Consider the following 22,639-nt stretch of genomic DNA (forward strand, 5'->3'; position numbering starts at 1 on the left):
CGCGCAGGAGGAGACTCAGAGAGCCGCGGGGGGAAAGCCTGGGGCCAGACCCCTTGCGCCCGCACGCCCCACTCCTGCGGCCCGCAGCCCTCGGTTTGCACACACGCAGGCTTTTCTCTGTTTTTGATCTTTGCTTTGATTTTGGCGTCTATGCGTCTACTCGTTTTTCTTGATTGTCCGCGAAGCACGGTTGCTAACAGCAGTTTTGAGTTTGGCTCCTGCGCTGGCCACCATTTGTGGGGCCTCCAGCGAACCCTTCCACCTCTCCGAAGCTCAGGGTCCATCTAAAATGGGTGTAACCATTCCCTTGCTCCGAGAGCGAAGGGAAATATTGCACGCGAACTCTTTGGAACGCAGCAGAAGCTTGCTGAGAATAGTTGTGGCATCCTGTTCTTTTCTGGTTTCCTTGGACACGTCTTTGTGTTTCTTTAAGACTGACTTCCCCGATCTCCTTTGCTCAGGTTGTCTCTGTCAGTGACGTTTCTGCCTGCATCTATTTTCCTTTTTACTATCTGTCCCTTTAGCCCCCAAGTCACCACTCTCCATGTGCCACGGGAGGACCTTCTTTCTCCCTACTATGTCTTACACATTGCGTTTCATGGGACACAGTGCTGGGATCGGTCCATTGTGTTTGAACCCAAGGTATTCATTACCTGTGGTGGAGGGACAGGAATGTACAATTCATGAAGGCCTACTGTGTGCCACGTGTTTTAAATCTATATTTCATTTAATATTTTTAAGTATTAATATTAAGGTCACAAATGATACATAAATGTTTTTCTAACCATTTCAAACATTGCAGATAAAGCTAATGACCTTTTACTAATTCTGGCCTCCTCATCTCTCTCACCAGATCTTTATTCTTATGCATTTACATTCCAGACTTTTTTCTGTGCTTTTACATACAATACACATACGTATTCATAGAAATCACATAATATTATTTTGTTCACATATGCATATATGTGTGGACTCATGTTGGATTCCTCAATTTGCTATTTTCTCCTAGTATCGGGCCTGTTCATAGCACATACAGATACCCTTTATTCCTTCTGCTTTTTGCATAACATCCTTTGGTGTGAATAGCCATTTGCCTATGGATAATATATGTTGTTTATAATTGCTGCTGTCATAAACAATGCCATAATAAACATCTTCGTGCATATATGCAAGTGTTACTTGGGGACAGAGAAAAAGTATTGCTGGGTCATAGGTTGTATGTATTCAATTGATACTACCAAATTAACTTCCCGGAGACTATATCAGTTTGTAATCTTAACAGCCATATATAAGAATAGTTTCCCCCTATGTCCATGCCACTGCTTGCTAAACTTGCAAAATGGGTAAGAAGTGATGTCTCATTGTTTTACCTTTCCTTTCCATGATTAAGAATGAAGATGAACATTCTTTGTACGTTTGTTGGTGACTTGCAGTCTTCCTATGAGTTTGCCTGTTTCGCAGATGGATTTTTTTTCTTATCGTTAGATGTTACATATTCTTGATACTAATCATTTAATATATGCTCCAGGCTCTGAGCTGTCAGCACAGAGCCTGACGCGCGGCTCAAATTGTTCAGTCTGGTCCTTCCTTCATCAGTGACTTATTTAGTGAGGAATTATGATTGCAGGGCACCGTGATAGGTGTATGGAATATAATGGGCAACAAAAATGTTATAATATCTGTCTTCTTGGAGCTAGCTTTCATGTGGTATGTGTGTTTGGGAGGAAAGAAACAGAGTTTTAAATAACTTACTTATGATTGTGAGACTTTCTACAAAGGAGAGGTACGGCATGTTATGAGAGCTTGTAACTGGAGGTCCTAATCCTGATGGTGGTGCTGGTAGAGAAGCAGTCAGGGGAGGCCTTCTTGAATAGAAACGTTTGAGCAGAATTCTGAAGGATGAGCGGGCAGGCTGAGATTGGGGATGGGAGTGAGAAGTGGGATGAGCAAGAAAGAATGTTTGAAGTAATGGGAAATAGTGTGTATGCAAGGGTCCCGAGGTGGGAAAGAGCTTGGGGTAGTGGAGAAATTGAAAGAAAGGTAGTGTGCCTAGGGCCAGAGAACAATAGAGAAATGTGTAAGATGGACCTGATATTGTGAACAGGGATCAGATCTGATGGACCAAAGGTCATTCACCTTATGTGAAAACCTCACATGCAAACTCTGTATTTAATGTAAACTTGGGGCTGAATTTTCCAGCAAGAAAGCCTTCATAGTATATTGTCTCTTATATATTTAGTCTTATGGACTAAAGTAAGCATTATCTGCTATAGTTAATGGGAAGCCACTGAAGGATTTTAATTAAGTGACATGATTAGATATACATTTTTATAAAATCCTTTCGGCCTCTGATGAGAAGGAAGGGGTCCAAGACTGGGATGTGGAAAGGTGATTTACAGAGTTATTATTATAGGTCAAGTGCCTGGACTAAAGCCATAATGTGGAGATGGGGGCGTTCGGTTATTATTTCTTTTCTTTTTCTTTTTTTTAAACAATATCTGATGAAGAGTAAAGAACTAATTCTTAGGAAAATGGTTGTTTCTGCACTTGGAAGAGAGAGACCATTTTCCAAAAATGAAAGAAATGGTAGGAGTAGTTAGTAGAGTGGGCTCATCTGAGAGTGCATAGCTCTACTCTTTGAATTGTTCGGGCCAAGACTAGTTGAATACCAGGTACAGAAATTGGATAGTTCTGGAAGGGTTATGTGTAAATGGGACTTTTATAATTGGAGTCATTTAAACTTGCAAGGAGAATATGGTTTAAAGCGGTGGTGAGCCTTAGTCAGGAATTAGATAGTTAGGTAAATACATGATTATCTCCAATTCTTTGTGTTATTGTGCTTCAGCTTTTCTTGTATGCGAGTTTTAAAATTTTACATCTAAGTAGGTTGGCCACTTATGAATGTAATGGAATTATAACAGCCTGATAAAAACATAAATGACATTAGATGCATTTTAAGAGAGAGAGTGGGAAATCTTTCGTCTAAGGCACATCGAAAAAAAGTGGTCTAGCTGCGTAAGCTTTGGAAAGGCCTGTCTTCCTCGTGGGGGTTTCTACTGCATGTGAAAATCGTTAGAACTGGAAAAGTAAGGCTGAATTTATTACTTGACAGGTAAGGGAAAGCTGTATTGCTCAAAAGTGACTTTAGTCTTTCTGAGTTAAAAGGGAAGGGCTACATTGGGTAAGGAACAGAAGTTTTGCCCAGATAAAGCAGGATCGTGAGGCCACCGTTTGATTGGTTAAGGAGAGGATTGTAAAGTCTCCTTTTAAAGTGGTCATTGCTCTGGTTTACATCAGTGAACAGTGGGCACAGTTTTTAGTAAAACCGAGATGATCTAACAGTCAGTTTTATATGCATAAGCTTGGGAGTTAGAATTTTTTTTTTTCAACATAGTGTTACAAATTCTGAGAAATTGAGTAGTGAAGGAAACTGCTCAACCTTGTCTAACTCTGTATCTCCCCCAGTTTGAATACTTGAGCCCTACTTTTAATAACTAATGTATTATGGAACACATCATGGAAACAACTGCTTAAATTAAGTGTGTATGTTTTCGGGAACAAATGAACTCAAGGGCTCATTGTCAAGGATTTGGCTCAGATGTATGCATGAGCTCAACCTTGTCATTAGAGTTACCAGTAGTAGAAAAATAATTAATACCCAGGGATCTGAGTAAGAGGTTGTTTATGATATTGTTTGGATGAATTCTTGTGTAATTTCTTATTCTGTTGGAGAAAGCTGGGGTATATATATTTGGAGAAGAGATTTGGGCTCTAGAGCCTTAAGAAACAAGGGACAATATGAAGGTCAAGCTCTGGCATGTTGTCTTTGCGGCCATGGCTCCTTTTCCTCAGAACAACACTCCAGCTGCTGCAAGCAATAGACGTACACAACACACTCCTTGGGGGCTTTGGTGCGACCATGTTGGTGAAGATCTAAGGCAGGGCTGCCTAGAAGTCTCGTAGCTCATTTCATTCTCGATGTTCAGGTTGTTGGAGCTTCTTTGTTGGATAGGCTTCTCCAACTCTTGGTATTTCCAATTCCTAGAACTGATTTTCTGGCAGACCACAAAAAATGGTTTTTTTCAACAGAAGCAGTACCTGGCACATCGCTTAGTACATGATACCAATACATCCATAGAACGTGATAATCATGCGTGAATAAATGGTGTCTATTTTGCATTTCCTGAATTGGAGCCAGGTGGCACTCTCACACTTGTTCTTGTCTCCTTTATAGGATCTGTCTAGGGGCACCTGGATGGCTCAGTCCGTTAAGCCTCCGACTTTGGCTCAGGTCATAAACTGAGTTCAGGCCCCACATCGGGCTCTGTGCTGACAGCTCAGAGCCTGGAGCCTGCTTCAGATTCTGTGTCTCCCTCTTGCTCTGCCCCTCCCCTGTTTGTGTTGTCTCTCTCTCTCAAGAATAAATAAACATTTAAAAATTTTTTTAAAAAAGGAATCTGGGTTTTGGGGAGCCTGGGTGGCTCAGTCGGTTAGACTCTGGATTTTGGCTTGGATCGTGATCTCACCGTTCGTGGGTTCAAGCCCCGAGTCAGGGTCTGTGCTGACAGCTCAGAGCCTGGAGCCTATTTCAGATTCTGTGTCTCCCTCTCTCTCTGCCCCTCCCCCACTCACGCCCTGTCTCTAACTCTCTCATAAATAAACGCTAAAAATTAAAAAAAAAAAAATATCTGTCAAGGTGTTTTATGTTACCCTCTGTCTGGCCGTCACGCAGGTAACTCTTAAAGCAATAGGCCAGACCCAGGAAAACTAATATTTGTGCAACTTAAAAAAGCAGTTTTTTAAACAGGTTTTAAAGTAATAACATAAGCCCTGTGTCTCAGTTCCCCTAGATCTAGCCGTACCCAAGCCAATGAAAGTCTGAAGTTCTTCCTGAAATTTCTACATATTCTGGTGCCATTGCTGTGAGCTTGTCTATGGGCTGTCTCTAATTCAAACCACATCATTCCAGACAAGAAACTCAATTCTTCCTTACACATACAACACACCCATACACCAGTGCGTGTGACATACACATCCCATTTTATAATACATCAGCTAAGGTAGAAGCCTTTACTGAAGGTTGAAGGGGAAAACAGTTTAACAGCATAGAAATGTGACCTCAGATTGAGTATAAGCATCTCCATCTTTAAAATGTTCTGTAGGCTCCTCAACTGTGGAGAATTTCCACTGGCTTCTTCCCACAGACTTTTCAGCTGCATTCATCTTTCTGGCTCATTTCTCCTCTCTTTACTTTCTGTGCCATTTTCCTCTCTGAGGAGCACTTAGTTATTACCCGGATTTTCTCACTCAGGGCAATTTAAACCATTCTTTTGATGATAGGGCTCTTGATAATATTCGTCCTTAGGATCTCTCTCTTTGCCTTCAAATGACCAATTTCACCTGCCCAGTCCCAAGACAGCTCCTCTGTAAGATAAAATCAGATCAGGCAGTTGAGATAATAGCATTTTCACCTCATTACACTTTATTTTGCTTTGCAATTTTCAATTCAGTACTAAAAGGAATGTGCAATAATCCTTGTTTTAAAAATCACACTTTAATGGGCTTTTAATGATAGTCTTTCTTTGCCGTCGGAAGAGAAGCATCTGTAACACTCATTATTATGAACTGTGACTTAACCTGCGTCGTCATTCTATAAAAAACTTTTCTGTCAAATGTCTTGCCCAAGAAAATGGTTAAAACAATTATAGGTGTATCATTTACCTTGAGGACCTTATGTGAAAACCTCACATGCAAACTCTGTATTTAATGTAACCTTGGGGCTGAATTTTCCAGCAGGAAAGCCTTCCTAGCATATTGTCTCTCAGACTTCTTTTGGTTTCCTAGGCACTCGGCCTACCCCTATTGAAGCACAGGAACTGACCTAATCCAATGTGAAATTTTCATATAATGCCCTCAAGTTTTGGTATTATCTAGGAATAAACACCCTTAGGTGTATGTAAACATTTGCATTATATCAAGATGAAAGTCCCCTTTTTGAGACATTATCAAACAAAACCGTGGTTTATTTGAAACATTTTTGAAAGATCATTACAATTGATTAGGAGACTACGTGAGACTTCTACTATGAAGAAAATAAGTACTGAGAACATGTTCAGGATGCTTCATGCCTTTGACAAGGAGATGAGGCGAAGGGAGTTACTGTAAACAAAGAGGGAGACAGGATTCCTTACATTTTTTAAAAAAGTTACTGACACTTGTCCTTGACTTCTGTGGTTTCTACTTTCAGCTTATAATTGAGAAAGTCCTTAGTGGTACTTCATGCATCAGAAGGTATTCTGGGATTTCCTTGTTGAGAATTCGGTCCCTTCTTTTGAAGGAGGACTCGTGGTTTATTTATAGGGAACAAATCCTTATACGGAAGGTTACCATCATAGTTTGCTTTCACATCCTCATCTTCTCCCCAGTCCTCTTTCACATTTAATTTTTGTATCTGCCTTAAGTTCATTTGATGTGTCGCATGTTTTCCTCTGGATGATGAGTCTTTGGACAAGCCATTGCCTTCCTTAGGGCTGCTTTCACCTCCTTGTTTCTAATTGTACAAATGAAGGGATCCAGAAGGGGTGTCAGGATAGTATTTAGCACTGACACCACCGTATTAATCTTATTTTTTTTTAATTATTTAAAAAAAATTTTTTTGGGGGGCGCCTGGGTGGCGCAGTCGGGTAAGCGTCCGACTTCAGCCAGGTCAGGATCTCGCGGTCCGTGAGTTCGAGCCCCGCGTCGGGCTCTGGGCTGATGGCTCAGAGCCTGGAGCCTGTTTCCGATTCTGTGTCTCCCTCTCTCTCTGCCCCTCCCCCGTTCATGCTCTGTCTCTTTTTTTTTTTTTTTCAACGTTTATTTATTTTTGGGACAGAGAGAGACAGAGCATGAACGGGGGAGGGGCAGAGAGAGAGAGACACAGAATCGGAAACAGGCTCCAGGATCCGAGCCATCAGCCCAGAGCCTGACGCGGGGCTCGAACTCATGGACCGCGAGATCCTGACCTGGCTGAAGTCGGACGCTTACCCGACTGCGCCACCCAGGCGCCCCCCTTATTAATCTTAAAGGAAGAGTGTGCTGTGGGTCTCAGGTACATGAACAAAATGGCACCATAGAGCAGGGAGACTGCTGTCAGGTGGGAGGCACAGGTCGAGAAAATCTGTTGGCCAGTGGCTGAAGGGATCTGTAGGATGGTGGACAGGATACAGATATAAGAAATCGCTGTGAAGAGGAGTGACCCTGGGATCACCTGGACGGTCGCCAAAAGACCCAGGAGCTCCAAAATGCTTGTGTCTGTGCAGGCTGCCTTCAAAGTGGGACCAACATCACAGTAGAAATGATTGATGACATTGTCGCCACAGAATGGCAACCGGATGAGCAGTAGCATCTGACAAAAGACAATGGTAAAGCCTACCACCCAGGAGCTGAGGGCAAGTTGCAGGCAGAGGTTGCTGGTCATAGTGGTGGGGTAGCGAAGGGGCTTGCAGATGGCCAGGTAATGGTCAAAAGACATGACAATGAAGATAAAGAACTCGGCGGTTCCCAGGAAAAAGTGGAAGAAGGCAGCAGGGGATGCAGATAGCTGTTCTTGCCACCACAAACATTTCTGATAGTTTGGGAATGACCGTGGTAGGGAACCAGATCTCTAGGAAGGACAAGGTGCAAAGGAAGAAGTACACTGGTATTTGTAGCCTGGGCTCAGCCCAGACAATGGCGATTTTGAACCCATTGCCTGCAAGGGTTAATATGTAGCCGCAAAAGATCACGAGAAAGAGAGGGATTTGTAGTGCTCGGGTACCAGGAAAGCCTAGAAGGATGAACTCTGTGATGGTCGTGCCATTTGTCATGTCCCTTGATTCTCTAGAAAGACAGGCAAGAAAGTAGCTGTTTAGAATCTCATACTAATTTGGACAAAACAAAGAAAAAGAAAGAAAAGGAAGATTCTGATTCCATTTAAGATCCTTCAGGACACTCCCCCTCCTTCACATACACATATACACCCTAAGCCCTCCTTCCTTACTCATGATTTGGCTTATCCTTTGGTCGACTAAACCAGCACCTAATGGACTTTGAAAGTACTTAGTATACTTGATGAATGGAAAAGTAGTTTTCCATCCATGTATAGCTATGAGAATAACCGTTGCAATGTGCTTTAGCTGTCAATAATCCATATTATTGTTATTTTTTATTCTATTTAAATCCAATTTAGTGAATTTACAGCATAATAATGGTTTCAGGACTAGAACTTAGTGATTCATCACTTACATAGAACACCCCAAATTATTAAAGTATACATAATGAGGGGCGCTTGGGTGGCTCAGTCTGTTGAGCGTCTGACTTCGGCTCAGGTCATGATCTCTCAGTCTGTGGGTTCGAGCCTCACGTCGGGCTCTGTGCTGACAGTTCGGAGCCTGGAGCCTGCTTTAGACTGTGTGTCTCCCTCTCTCTCTGCCCCTCCCCCGCTCATGCTCTGTCTCTCTCTTTGTGCCAAAAATAAATAAACATTAAAAAAAATTTAAAAAAAGTATACATAACGGTATGTCTGCATAAACTGAGCTGTGGGTTCATAAGAAGTGAATCCACACTTTCCTATTATATTTGAAAATAAATTATCCATTTATATTACAAATATGTTTAAGAAAGCTGATTTTGCAACTCCCCCCATGTCTCTGTGTGTATATTTATACAACTAAAAATCCTTGCTGTTATATATTAGTGGTGAAATACAACTTAGATAATAGAACAGATGTTTTTCTCAAGAATCCACTTCCAAATTCTAGTTCAGACTTGTAACAAAGGAGACTAAAAAAATATTCAAACTAAATGAAGAGAACTGCTTAGCAAGTAGGAAAATGCACTAAACTTTAATTCAGAATGCCAAGACCAGCTGAATTAGGGCCTAATAAGCAGAAGTACCTAATAAATGTACACTGGATAAAGATACACACACACACACACACACACACACACACACACACACACATACCCACAAACCTAAACACGAACCTAAAAAAGTAAAAAGGCTAGCAAATGCTTAGGATAACAAACTGGATCCTGGCAAGTACATTCCTACCAAAACCTTCCTTTATGACTAAGTATCTGTCCATACTAACCGAAGCATTCCTATTTGCATATGAAAATTTATAAGCTGAGAATTTTTTCTTCCTGTTCTATTAAAATTCACTAGAAAACAGTAAAACTACTTCCTATCTTATTGCGGGTATTCTTCTACATGGTTCTTTTTTGCAATGGGTAAGGTACATTGCTATGAAATGAATTGCCCCATTTTCAAAGTATGAGAAACTTAGCCTGGGAGAAGAAGCTCACAGTTCATTGATATGAGGATTAATTCTATCTCCATATTAGAGAACAAGAATTCTCTGAGAGCCTAAGGGAGAAAAATACTCCCATTTCCTCCCACCTCTTTTCTAGACCAGGAAAGGATTATTTTTTTTTTTTGCCTATAATGTCACAAGCTTCGGTTATTTCCCATGAAGGCTGTAAGAGACGGAGAAGCATTTGAATGTGTACTAATGGCCAGTATAACCGGCCATGAGCCTGGTCCCTCCAAATAGGGTAGATATAGATTTATCTTCATTTTGCACTCAGAGGAGAATGGCATTCTCTCCCAGTTAATACAAATTTTCTAAGCGCTAAACATTCCACAATTTGGAGAATTAGACCTATAAATACCATAGGCATTTGTTGAGAGCTTCTTTTGTTCCAAGTCCTACTAGAGGATTAAGGAGTTTATCATTTAGATAGGGAGAGAGAGACCATGTATAATAATTACAATATAGTGCAGGGAGTGATCCTGTGGAGTTGTGTGCAGGTTGTTTTAGGAACAGCCAGCAGAGACCCCTTGCCCAGCCTGGCAGACGTTAGGGAAGGTTTTCCAGAGAAGGAGGTGCCTCAGCCGAGTCTAAAGGAGTTCAATAGGAGAAGAGAGTGGGACAGGGAGGAAGAATGCATTCCAGACAAGGCCTGAAGTTTGTGAAATAGAACTAAAGCATAGAATCTAGCTTGAGCTGAAGCTGGGAGTCAGGCCTGTTCAGGCACTTCTGATAAGCTAACAGGTAGGGCACTTCTCAGAACCTTGAGGGTAGCACCCAAAATCCTTGGTGTGACATTCAAGGCCGTTGATGATCTGGTCTTACCCTACCCAATCTTCCAGACTGATCTGTCATTTTCCCTTTTCTTTCCCCATTGTATGCTCTGTGCTTATTGGCTTACCCAAGTTTAGAGTTTGGCTAACTATTTGTACATAAGATCTCACTGGAACTACCCTAATTCGTTGGTGCTGCAATGGCAGAGTTGAATAGTTGCAGCAGAGACTATAGGGCCCCCAAAGCCTAAACTACTCAGAATCAGGCCCTTTACAGCAACAGTTTGCTGATCCCTGCTCTGGTTCCCTGAAGGTGTCATCAGCTCTCTCATCACCTAATCACTGTGTGCTGTTCCCTTGGCCTAGAATACCCTCCCCCAATCTCTTCCAGCATTTGGCTGAGTCCTATCTGAAGTCTAGACCTCAGCTAAGGACCCATGTCATGGGAAGCCTTCCCTGACTTCCCATCTCCAATCTAGTTCCAGTGCTACTCCTGCCCTCCCTGACTCCCTGGACATTTCCATATCTGAACGCTTACAAAATTTTATTTATAGTTTGTTTGGCTTCCTCCATAAACTTTAAGGTCGTAAGGGCAAGCAATAATATCTGTAGGGCTTAAGTATGGGCTTGTCATAAAATAAGCCCTCAAGAGATATTTTCTGGAGGATTATATAAATGGATAGTTTGTTGACATTGTATCCCCAGGTACCTATGAGTTTACATAGACTGATACATGTGTATGTTTATGAAATGCTACTGCTCTATTTCAAAGGCTAGACACATAACAAGGACTGTTGGCTAAATAATTTGTCTCCAAGTCCGCTTCGGCTTCCAGCTTTTATGTAAATTTTGCTGCATGTAAACCTTTCTGCTCTTCCGTCTATCCCTAATCAGGGATATGAGTTTCTTACTGCATTCTGATTATTCTCCCAGATCTCCAGACTGGCCCCGAGCACAGAGAGCTTTCTTAACCCACTTAATGCTCAAGGGTTTGAGGCACAGTTGAATCATTTTTTCTGAGCTATGTTGTTGCAATCAAGCATCCTTCATTTTTTCTTAAACTTTTCATAGTCTCAAAAGAAAAAAAGTACAAAAATATTAAAAAAAATTTTTTTTAATGTTTAGTTATTTTGGAAGAGAGAGACAGAGCATGAGCAGGGGACAGGCAGAGAGAGGGAGACACAGAATCCAAAGCAGGCTCCAGGCTCTGATCTGTCAGCACAGAACCGATGTGGGGCTCAAACCCACAAACCGTGAGATCACGACCTGAGCTGAAGTCAGACGCTTAACCGACTGAGCCACCCAGGCGCCCCAAAAAGTACAAAAATATTAACATGTATCTTTTCTTGATTTGGGCTAAGGGCAATGTGTCCCAAGCCTCATCGTTTGTTTGTTTGCTTATTCATTTTGTCTTTTTAAACTTTTGATAGGGGGCAATTTCTTGAATTTTTCGACTTTGATCATGTAGTCAATGTGAAGATGCCCAGTAGTGTGTGACCTTCCAGCAGAGGAACCTGGATTATACACTATCAGTTCCACAAAGGCAAATGCATCAAGAATCACTACTTGGAGTGGGGCACCTGGGTGGCTCAGTCAGTTAAGTGTCTGACTCTTGATTTTGGCTCAGGTCATGATCTCACCGTTGGTGAGTTCGAGCCCTGCATCGAGCTCGGTGCTGACAGCATGGAGCTTGCTTGGGATTCTCTGTCTCCCTTTCTCTCTGCTCCCCACCTCTCTCTCAAAAATAAATACATAAACAAACAAACAAAAAGAATCACTACTTGGGGGACTGTGCAATACTGAGATGCAAATAAAGATAGCCAGTCTGAAATTCATTCCAAGGATTTGTGGTTCTGGGTAAAATGCAGTAAATTAAGACTGTTTGCTGGTCCAAGTCAGGGTTATGACTTTTCTGTATGAGACTGAGATTCATTTATTGGAATTCATTTGAAGGCTTCAAGGCAGCAAGGCTAGCCGTAGCTTTTCATTCTAGAGAAAAGCAAAACTTCACCCCAAACAGTGCTCTTTGCTTCTCTGTAGCAAAGAAATACTCACAAGCACTAATGATTCCCAAGGAAACACTTCTGGTCCTGAGGTGCATGCTTGTCCACACATGGACTGAAAGAAAAGGAGACTCTTATAAGGCCACAGAATTGAAACAGAAAAGTTCCTTCTTTTTTGCATTAGGAAAATGCATCTCTCTTTCTAGAATTTAAGGTAAGTGCTGTCATGCATTGCTGAATTCTATTCATAAAGCTTTCAAGAAATGGCAAGATTGCTTCAGTGTTTAAGAGAATTATTTTGAAAGTGATTAATAGATCAGGTCACACTAGGTCAAGGTTTCTTCTCTCAAAATAATGATTTGTTAGTGGGGCACTTTCCTAGCTTCCTCTGGGACATTAGTCTCCATGGATGTGCTCCCGAGACTCCCAGGAGAAAACAAAGTCTCACTAAAAGTTTATTCATAAGTCAGGGTAAGACATTGCAGCTTTCTAAATTCTCATTGGTACCAGTCATGCCTCCACTCCTGAAATAATTCACCAAAATCTGAGAATCCATGGGGTTGAGATCTTGAATTTCTTAGTTTCTGCAAGAAGAAAAATCAGTGGTTTCTTAATAATTAAATGGGATCCTCTAATGAACTAAGTTGGTTTAAGGGTAGGAAATTTGATTAATAACGTGAAAAGTAGCCAGGTATGCAGAAATGCAAGAGTGAACGGCATAGAATCTTATGGTGATTAAGTGAAAAAATGGGGTTTTGAACTCTTGAGGGTCAGCAGACAGTTGATGGAGATAGCAAGCGCCACTAATTGTTGGGGGACGCTCTACAAAACAGGAAAATAGAGCTGGAATCGTAATTTAGAAAGACTTTAATGAGGTGGACTTACATAGAAGAAAATGCAGAGATTTTAAGTATATAGTTCAGTGAGTTTTGACAGATGTGTATACCCATGGAACCACACCTTAAATTAAGATTTAGAACGTCCTCAGCACTCCAAAAAGTTCTTTTGTGCACGCTTTCTGTTCTACCTCAACACCTTCTCTCCCATCCCAACAACCACTGATCTGATTTCTATGTCTACAGATTAGTCTTGACTTTTGTATGATTTTATATGGATGAAATCATACAGTAGGTATACTTTTTTGTATCCGGATACTTCCACTTGGCAAACTATTTTTGAAATTCATCCATATTGTCAAATATGAAAAGTTCATTCCTGGGGCGCCTGGGTGGCCCAGTCGGCTGAGCATCCGACTTCGGATCAGGTCATGATTTCACAGTTTGTGGGTTCGAGCCCTGCATCAGGCTCCGTGCTGACTGCTTGCTCAGAGCCTGGAGACTGCTTCAGATTCTGTGTCTCCTTCTTCTCTCTCTGCCCCTCCCCTGCTCACGCTTTGTCTCACTTTGTTTCTCAAAAATGAATAAATGTAAAATATAAAAAAAAAAATTAAAGTTCGTTCCTTTAAAAAATGTTTTTTCCATTTATTTATTTATTTAGGGAGAGCAAGCACGTGCGTTCATGTGCATGAGCAGGGGAGGGGTTAGAGAGAGAGGGAGAGAGAGAATCCCAAGCAGGCTCCTTGCTATTAGCACAAAGCCCGACATGGGGCTCGATCTTGCAAACCATGAGATCATGACCTGAGCTGAAATCAAGAGTCAGATCCTTAATCAACTGAGTCACCCAGGAGCCCCAAAAGTTCATTCCTTCTTACTGCTGAGTAGTATTTGATAAGGTTCAGGGCAGTTGACCCAAAATACAATACTTTGGCATATTGATTATTTTATTTATTTATTTATTTATTTTTAAATTTTTTTTCAACGTTTTTTATTTATTTTTGGGACAGAGAGAGACAGAGCATGAATGGGGGAGGGGCAGAGAGAGAGGGAGACACAGAATCGGAAACAGGCTCCAGGCTCCGAGCCATCAGCCCAGAGCCCCACGCGGGGCTCGAACTCCCGGACCACGAGATCGTGACCTGGCTGAAGTCGGACGCTTAACCGACTGCGCCACCCAGGCGCCCCTGGCATATTGATTATTTTAAATTAAAGTTACTTAAGGAGCAACCAATGTGTGAAGGAAACTCTGACCTTTCTTGGTCTCCCTGAAAGCAGGAAAGAAATCTCCCATGAGAAGTGTACCCTCCTTGAACCAGGAGGAAGAGAGACATCCTTACTACCAGAGATAGAGAAATTAGGGCCAAGAAAGCTTTATAAACAAACCTTGTTACTTTACCAGTTTACTTCCCGAAGCCCAAACTTTTCTGTCTTGTCAGTTCCACACAAATTTATTGTTTCTTTGTCTAAAAGATCTAAAAGCTTCCTGGTTTGGTCACTTCTTTGAGTCTCATATTTCTATGAGTTCTTGGACATACAGAATTGAAATTTGGTTTTTTTTCTCCCCTTAATCTGTCTTATATCAATTCAATTATTAGATGAGCCAAAGAAAGTAGAAGGGAAGAGAGGAAAAGTTTTCCTTCCCTACACATTCCATATTCTAGGAATATACCACACCTTATTTATTCATTTAGTGATTGATGAGATTGATGAGCTTTTGAGTTGGTTCACTTTTGATGATATGAATACAGGTGTGGTGAGCACTCATGTGGGAATCTTTTTGTGAGCATATGTTTTTATTTGTTTTAGGTGAACAGATTTTAGATGAATTTTCTGAGTGTGAAGTAAGGGTAGGTTTAATTTTTTAAGAAAGAGCCAAACTATTCTCCTGTGAGATTTTACAGTCCCATCAACCAACATAGGAGAGTTCTAGCTGCTCCATACTTTGCCAACATTTGTTATTGTCAGTTTTTTAAAAAGGCATCATGGTAGAGGTAGGGCTTTCTCGTTGCTAATTTAATTTGCATTTCTGTAATGACTAGTGATACTGAGAAAATTTTTATATGTTTACTGACTTCATATATTTATTTCTTTTTTTTTTTTAAATTTTTTTTTTCAATGTTTATTTATTTTTGGGACAGAGAGAGACAGAGCATGAACGGGGGAGGGGCAGAGAGAGAGGGAGACACAGAATCGGAAACAGGCTCCAGGCTCCGAGCCATCAGCCCAGAGCCGGACGTGGGGCTCGAACTCACAGACCGCGAGATCGTGACCTGGCTGAAGTCGGACGCTCAACCGACTGCGCCACCCAGGCGCCCCTATATATTTATTTCTTGTAGAGAATTAGTTTAAATATTTTGTCCCCTAAAAATTAGATTAATTTTCCTTTCATTATTGTCACAAAAGTTCTTTATTCTATATATGGGTCCTTTGTCAGAAAAAAATATTGAGAATATTGTTTCCCAGTTTATGGCTTACTAATAATTTTTAATAATATATTTTGATATGTAAGCATTTACAATTTGTGAAACCTAATTTATTCTTTTTTTTCTTATGGTTCTTTTTTTTTTTTTTTTTGCATCTTATCTAAGAAATGTTTGTATACCGCAAGATTGCAAAGATTTGTCCATGCTTTCTCTTAGATGTTGAAGTGTAGGATCCATTTTGAGGCAATTTTTAACATGCAGTGAAGGTCTGGTGGCAACAAATTTTTGTCAGTTTTTGTGCAAAATTTATTTACATGTCCTTCGTTTTGAAGGATATATTTACTGCATAAAGAATTCCAGGTAGTTTATCCCACTCCACCCCTCACTCCAAGCAGTTTAAAGATTTTGTTCCATTGTCTTCTGGCTGGCATGGTTTCTTATGAGACATCATCAATGTATTATGTATACTTCTGTATTTATAGAACATGAATTGTAACGTGTGTGTGTGGGGGGGGTATTTTAATTTCCTATTGTCTTAATTTTTATCATTGATTTTTAGAAATATAATTATGATACGCGTAGGTGTAATTTTCTTTTACTTGTCTTGCTTGCTATTTATCAAGCTTTGTGAACATGTGAATTTGTTTTCTATCCAATTTTGAAAATTCTTTGTCATTATGTCTTTGAATTTTTTCTTCAAATATTTTTTTTCTGCCCTCCAGTTATACATACATTAGATTGTTGGATGGTGTCCCCAAAGCCACAGAAGTTCTGTTCATTGTTTTTAGTTTTTTTTTTTTATGTTCTATTTATTTTTGAGAGAGAAAGCATGAGCGGGGAGGGGCAGAGAGAGAAGGGGACAGAGAATCTAAAGTGAACTCTGGGATGACAGCAGCGAGCCCAATGCAGGGCTTGAACTCAGGAACCATGAGATCATGACCTAATATGAAGTCAGATGCTCATGTGACTGAGCCACCCAGACACCCCTTGTTTTTAGTTTTTATTCCCTCTCTGACATGTAATTTTGATAGTTTCACACTTAATCTTCAAATTATTTTATTTTGAAGTGCCTAATGAGCTGTTGAATACATCCAGTAAAGTTTTCACTTCATTTCTTGGTGACCTTCAGTTACATTTACTTATTTTTTAATCTTCCATTTTTTTCCCTCTTTTTGTTCACATTAAAAAAAAAAAAGAATCTCAGGGGAACCTAGGTGGCTCAGTGGGTTAAGCGTCTCGCTCTTGGTTTCAGCTCGGGCCGTGATCTCGTGGTTTGTGAGATTGAGCCCCGTGTCGGGCTCTGTGTTGACAGCCTGGAGCCTGCTTGGGATCCTCTCTTTGCCCCTCACCCACTCCTTCTTTTTTTCTTTCTTTCTCAAAATAAATAAATTAAAAAAAAATCTTAGAACATATTTACCATCGCTATTTGAAATGCCCTGTCTAATCCTTTGCAGATATCTGAAGGTTTTTCTTTTTTGTATTCTGTCCCTCAGTTGCTTCAGCCTCCTTGAACTCTGAACTCTGTCTCTGCACCTGCCGTGACTTCCTTGGGTTTGCCCTCCACTATTGTCTAGTAGAAGCCTCCAGGTGGAGAGCCCTGGCTATTCTAGGGCTCAACTAATTTGTTTCCCTTCTCTCATGGATCTCCATCCTTGACTTCTTGTCCAGTGCCTGAAAATTGTTGTTTCATATATTTTGTCTAGTTTTTCGTATGTGTATGTGATTGGAAGGTTAGTCTGGTAGGATTACTTTGTCATGGCTGTTTATTGGATTCTTCCAAAATAATCACATGGAAATTGGAAGGTGCAGTGGTACCCAACAGATGATCTATTCATAACTAAAGAGACATGAGATTCAAAAGCAAGGAAAGCAGCATAAGAAAGGGGAAAGATGATAATCTTAGAGAAGGAAGATTTTCTCTAGCAGAAGTTAAAGAAGAATCACATATCCTATTTATGTGTGTAATTATTAGTGTTAGCTTTATTGTTTGTATTATTGATATTCTTATCTCTCAGAGCATCCTTTATCATATATTCCACTTTCTTTGGCAACTGCACCTCCTTTCCCATCACCAAATTGACTCCTTTTCTTCTTCCTTAAGAAGGCACAATTCCCAGAGTGCCTGGGTAGCTCAATCTGTTGTGTGTCCAACTTCGGCTCAGATCATGATCCCACGATTGGTGGGTTCGAGCCCCGCGTCGGGTTCTGTGCTGACAGCTCAGATCCTGGAGCCTGCTTTGGATTTTGTGTCTCCCTCTCTCTCTGACACTCACCTTCTGGCCCTCTCTCTCTCTCTCTCTCTCTCTCTCTGTGTCAAGAATAAATAAACATTGGGGCGCTTGGGTGGCGCAGTCGGTTAAGCGTCCGACTTCAGCGAGGTCATGATCTCACGGTCCGGGAGTTCGAGCCCCGCGTCAGGCTCTGGGCTGATGGCTCAGAGCCTGGAGCCTGTTTCCGATTCTGTGTCTCCCTCTCTCTCTGCCCCTCCCCTGTTCATGCTCTGTCTCTCTCTGTCCGAAAAATAAATAAACGTTGAAAAAAAAATTAAAAAAAAAAAGAATAAATAAACATTAAAAAATTAAAAAAAAATTTAAAAAGAAGGCATAATTCCCTGTCTTAAAACAAAACAAAACACAATTTTGACTGCTTTAGGTGTCTTGGATTTATTTTACTGCAACATTTCTTAAATAATATGTAACTTCACCTCTATTTCTTTGCCCGTATTTAGATTCTTGAGATTTAGTTTCCGCTTAATAATTTATTGAATTTATATACCTAAGATTATTCTTAAATTTTTAAATAATCTTTCAAATCCAAACGGATTTTCTTAGTGCTTTTTTTCCCCCCCTAAATCAATCTGTAGTAGCCAATACCACTAACTACCTCCTTTTTGGAACTCTCCTCTCTCCTGCCTTTTATGACTACACATTCTTGTCCTCTCTGTCTCCTTCTCTCTCCTTCCCCTTGTCTTTTATTTCTGAGGGGAAGGTCTCAGTTTTTCATAACTTATTTTTTCTCTTGTATAAAACCAGTCCAGCCCCAATAATAACTAAAACTTAGACATCTTAACATTAAGTTAGACATCTTGATTAAATGAGAACACTTAGGTCCCTGCAATAATACAGTAACACCCTACTGAACTCATCCATACGTTTTGATTACACCAACCTTTTGTTATGTAATACTCAGCAAACTTCTCATCTATCTTGTAATATTTGGATGTTTAAATCAGATCGTTAGATCATATATCTTGATGGAACAAATTTAAAGCCCATTCACAATTGGAATATTTACACATTTGCCAGTTGAGATGACCCCTGAGGGAAGTGTATTACAGATAAGCATTCTAAACTCTGAAGGAAAAAAATCACCATATGTGAGAAATCTGGTAGGTAGGGTTGGCTTATGAGTGGGATAATTTTTGAGAAGACAGTGAGGTTCCCAATACAGGAGGAGCCATGGTTGCCCACTCTCTTGATCTGTCCTCTGTCCTAGAGTGCCTTTGTGCTCTGGGAATGAGAAGACCAGGGTTAAATGAAGGTTTACTCACTCATCCAGGTTGACTCACTTGGATGTCATGACCCGAAAGAACAGGACTAGAGATTTTCCTGGCAAGCACTGGAATATGTGGTGTAGGGATAAATACAAATAAAATATAAGAGACTTAATTCTCCGTATCAAAAATAAGGGAAGGAACTTCTCTTTTTTCCCTTTTATGGAGCATTTCCTATAGAACACATCTAATTATAATTTCTTTCTTTGTCTCTTTGAAATGTGTATAAATTTTTTAGAAGCTAAATAAACCTTTTGCTGGCTTTATGACTCAGAAATGTCTTTCTCAAGGCCCTGAGAACCATCTCTTTGAAATGTAAACTGCAAGGGTAATCGTACTCTATCTCACAATTTCTGTGGGAGGGTAGGAGCCTAACTTCCTTGGGTGCCTTACTCTAAGTTACAAAATCATCTCCCGTCAAAAAGATATAAGAAGATTGTTTTTTCTCTGGATAAAGCCAATTAGCTAACACAGATGGTCATTCCAATCACCAGATGAGCCTAGGAGGAACTCTGTGTTACAAATGGTGTTGTCAAGTCTTCGTACTTGAGAACCAGTTATTGTTTATCTTCAGAGTGTGTATGTCATGGATTGTGTTTGCTTGGTTACATGAAAGGGTGAGATTTCTCTCCGTCTTTGCAAGCTCTTGGTGGGTTGCCTGTGACAGGCATCACACTCTGGTTTAACGCTTACTTAATAATAAAAGTATTTTCTTTCTCTACCACCTTTGTGGAGAGAACCTTTGTGGGTTGGAAGATTTTGTTTTTAGTTATGTTTCCCCAACGGTGGGTAATGGAGGAGAAGCAAGCTTTAGAATGTTTAGAACCAGAAGGGTACAGAATGAGAAGTGAGTCTGTGAAAGATTCTTCCCATTATTGGTCATGTGAAACTGTAAGCAGCAGTATCATCAGTGCTTACTCAAAGCAGAAATTCTCTCCTGGCAGGTGTATACTCTGTAATGTACATAAATGCACTGTAGAGGTTTATCATACAATACAATACATACAATACAAAACTGTATCCATTTATCTATTATAAGTAATATATTGTGAAGCTAAAAGTGATTTCTCTAACATAAACAAATTAAAAATATTTCAGTTAACCATGTTCAAAAACAAATCTCAATTAACTTTCCATTTTCTCTACAGAAAGTGATACAAGGTCACTGTTGTATGATCAAACATATGTTAAAGATAGTTTCATAAACTAAAGAACCATAAACTTCCACTAACAAGAGAAGCTATTAGCTAATGAAATATTGTGCTGTTTTCTTGGGTTGTGTGATATATACAGTATTTTGTTGCTTTTTAAAATTGTGGATTGTTATTTTTCCCTCTCATTTAAAATACATATTAAGGGGCACCTGGGAGGCTCAGTCAGTTAAGCATCTGATTCTTGACTTTGACTCAGATCATGATCTCACAGTTTGTGAGATTGAGCCCTGCATCGGGCTCCATGCTGACAGCAAGGAGCCTGCTTGGGATCCTCTCTCTCCCTCTCTCTCTCTGCCCCTCCCCTGCTCACACATGTGTGCTCTCTCTCTCTCAAAATAAATAAACTTAAATATATATATATAATGCACATTAATTTTTCTACCTATTCTGTATTTTCAATTTAGTATTCTTAAAGATGGCCTTTAGTATTCTTAAAGTGTATTGCTTTAGCTACCACAATTCTGGATCCATTATCACAAACATTAAAAAGATTAAACCATCAGCTACAAGGAAAATTACCTATGTTAGCATCTTCTCTGAGTGGGCAGCCATCACCAAAAACAAAACAAAACAAAACAAATTGTTTCTTTCTGGTTCTCAAAACATTAAATGCCATCTTTTGTTTCAAAACTCAGGTGCCTCAGAACTGCTGGTGAAATTTCTGGGTTTTGAAAGAAAATTACTAGGTACAAAACTGAGAACTAGTATACAGATTCAGAAAAGTGTTAGGAAATCTCCCATTGCTTTTTAACATTTTTTAAAAATTTATTTATTTTTGAGACAGGGAGAGACAGAGCATGAACAGGGGAGGGTCTGAGAGAGGGAGACACAGAATCTGAAACAGGCTCCAGGCTCCGAGCTGTCAGCACAGAGCCTGACACAGGGCTCGAACTCACAGACTGCAAGATCATGACCTGAGCCGAAGTCGGCCGCCCAACTGACTGAGCCACCCAGGCGCCTCTCCCATTGCTTTTTAAAGAGTCTTAGGTTATCACCACATTAATAGATTCAGAACATTATTCTGATGTGTCAGTTTTCTGTTCTCCAAAGCTTCAGCTGAGATTACAAATTCAAGTATGAAATTTGTGGTTGACTCAAGTCAGAAAAAAGTATGAATTTCTCAAAATAAAAAAGATGAACAATATTTTTTAAATTATCAAAAAATAAAAATCAAATTAAAAATAAAGATAATAACAATCAAGGCAAACATTTGCATAGTGCTTACTGTGTGCCAGGCACTATTCTCAGTGTGCTTATGCGTCTTTGTTATCTTTACAAGAGCCCTGGGCGGTAATATTATTATCATTATTTCTATTTTATAGACAATGAGACTGGGACACAGAATGGTGAAGAAACTTGACCAAAGCCATATCGATACTAAATGACAATTTCAACCCAAGAAATATGGTTTCAGAGATTGAGTTTGAGAAAATAGCATTTCTGAAAGAAGAGGAAAGATTTATAGAAGTACAAAGAGAACCACAAAGTAGGGCTATGACGTCCAAGGAAGGGTTTGGTCCAAATACAGGCCTGGCTTCTGCATGCTTCTTTGTCATAGCTAGATAATCCTTTTCAGATGCCATTCTTCTTCTTCTTCTTCTTCTTCTTTAATTTTCTTTAATGTTTATTTTATTTTTGAGAGAGAGAGACAGAGTGTGAGTGAGGGAGGAGCAGAGAGACAGAGGGAGACACAGAATCTGATGCAGGCTCTAGGTTCTGAGCTATTAACACAGAGCCGGACATAGGGCTGAAATCCATGAACCGTGAGATCATGATCTGAGCCAAAGTCAGATGCTTAACTGACTGAGCCACCCAGGCACTTCAAATGCCATTCTTCATCCCATTCCCATGACCAAACCTGACCTACAGCTCCTAAGATCAAGTGGTTCAGTTTCCAATCTCAGTAAGTTCTGAAGACTGAACTTTGGCCTGCATCCTGAGGTCCAGATTTTTTCTTCATTCCCCAACCTTCCACCAACTCAAACTTAAATCTGTAATAACTGGGCCTTCGCCAGATCTCCTCCCAGGATTGGAGTTTTGTCCCAACATCATCCTGGTAGCTGGAACATTTCCTATTGGTTGATTATCTACATGGATGCTACATGCCTACCTGCTTGGCTCCTGACTATCACTGGCCCCAGATTCTCTGTGATGGTTTATTTTCATCTCTTGGGGTCCTCTGAAATTTGCCAACTTCACATTCTTCCCAGTGTCTCCTTCTGCTGTAAATAACCACAGATCACTATTATTTCCTGAGGTCTGGCAGAAAAAGTAGATAAAATAAATACGAGCTAGCACATATATAGTATAATAGCTCGGAATCACAGTAATCTATATAAAGTAGATGAAACACTGATAACATTTACACAGTGATTTTAATTTCCCATTTTCCAAGTTATATAACTCTAGTTAATCTCACAACAAATTTGTGAGGTAAACAAGGCCTTAAGTGAATATTTTTATGAGAGAAATCTAGTGCAGTTTTATGATATGTAACCACTAAGC

General features: G+C 40.1%; 1 protein-coding gene across 1 annotated transcript; it reads right to left on the reverse strand.

Moving 5' to 3' along the window:
• Positions 1-6,462: 6,462 nt before the first annotated feature.
• On the reverse strand, positions 6,463-7,889 carry LOC122484203 (olfactory receptor 6X1). The gene is given in 3 exon segments (XM_043582203.1): positions 6,463-6,621; positions 7,040-7,562; positions 7,564-7,889. Coding segments are annotated over 3 exon segments (966 nt in total). The 5' UTR covers positions 7,848-7,889.
• Between the last annotated feature and the right edge of the window lie 14,750 nt (positions 7,890-22,639).

Source organism: Prionailurus bengalensis, chromosome D1 (assembly GCF_016509475.1).
Source record: "Prionailurus bengalensis isolate Pbe53 chromosome D1, Fcat_Pben_1.1_paternal_pri, whole genome shotgun sequence".
NCBI classification, from domain to species: domain Eukaryota; kingdom Metazoa; phylum Chordata; class Mammalia; order Carnivora; family Felidae; genus Prionailurus; species Prionailurus bengalensis.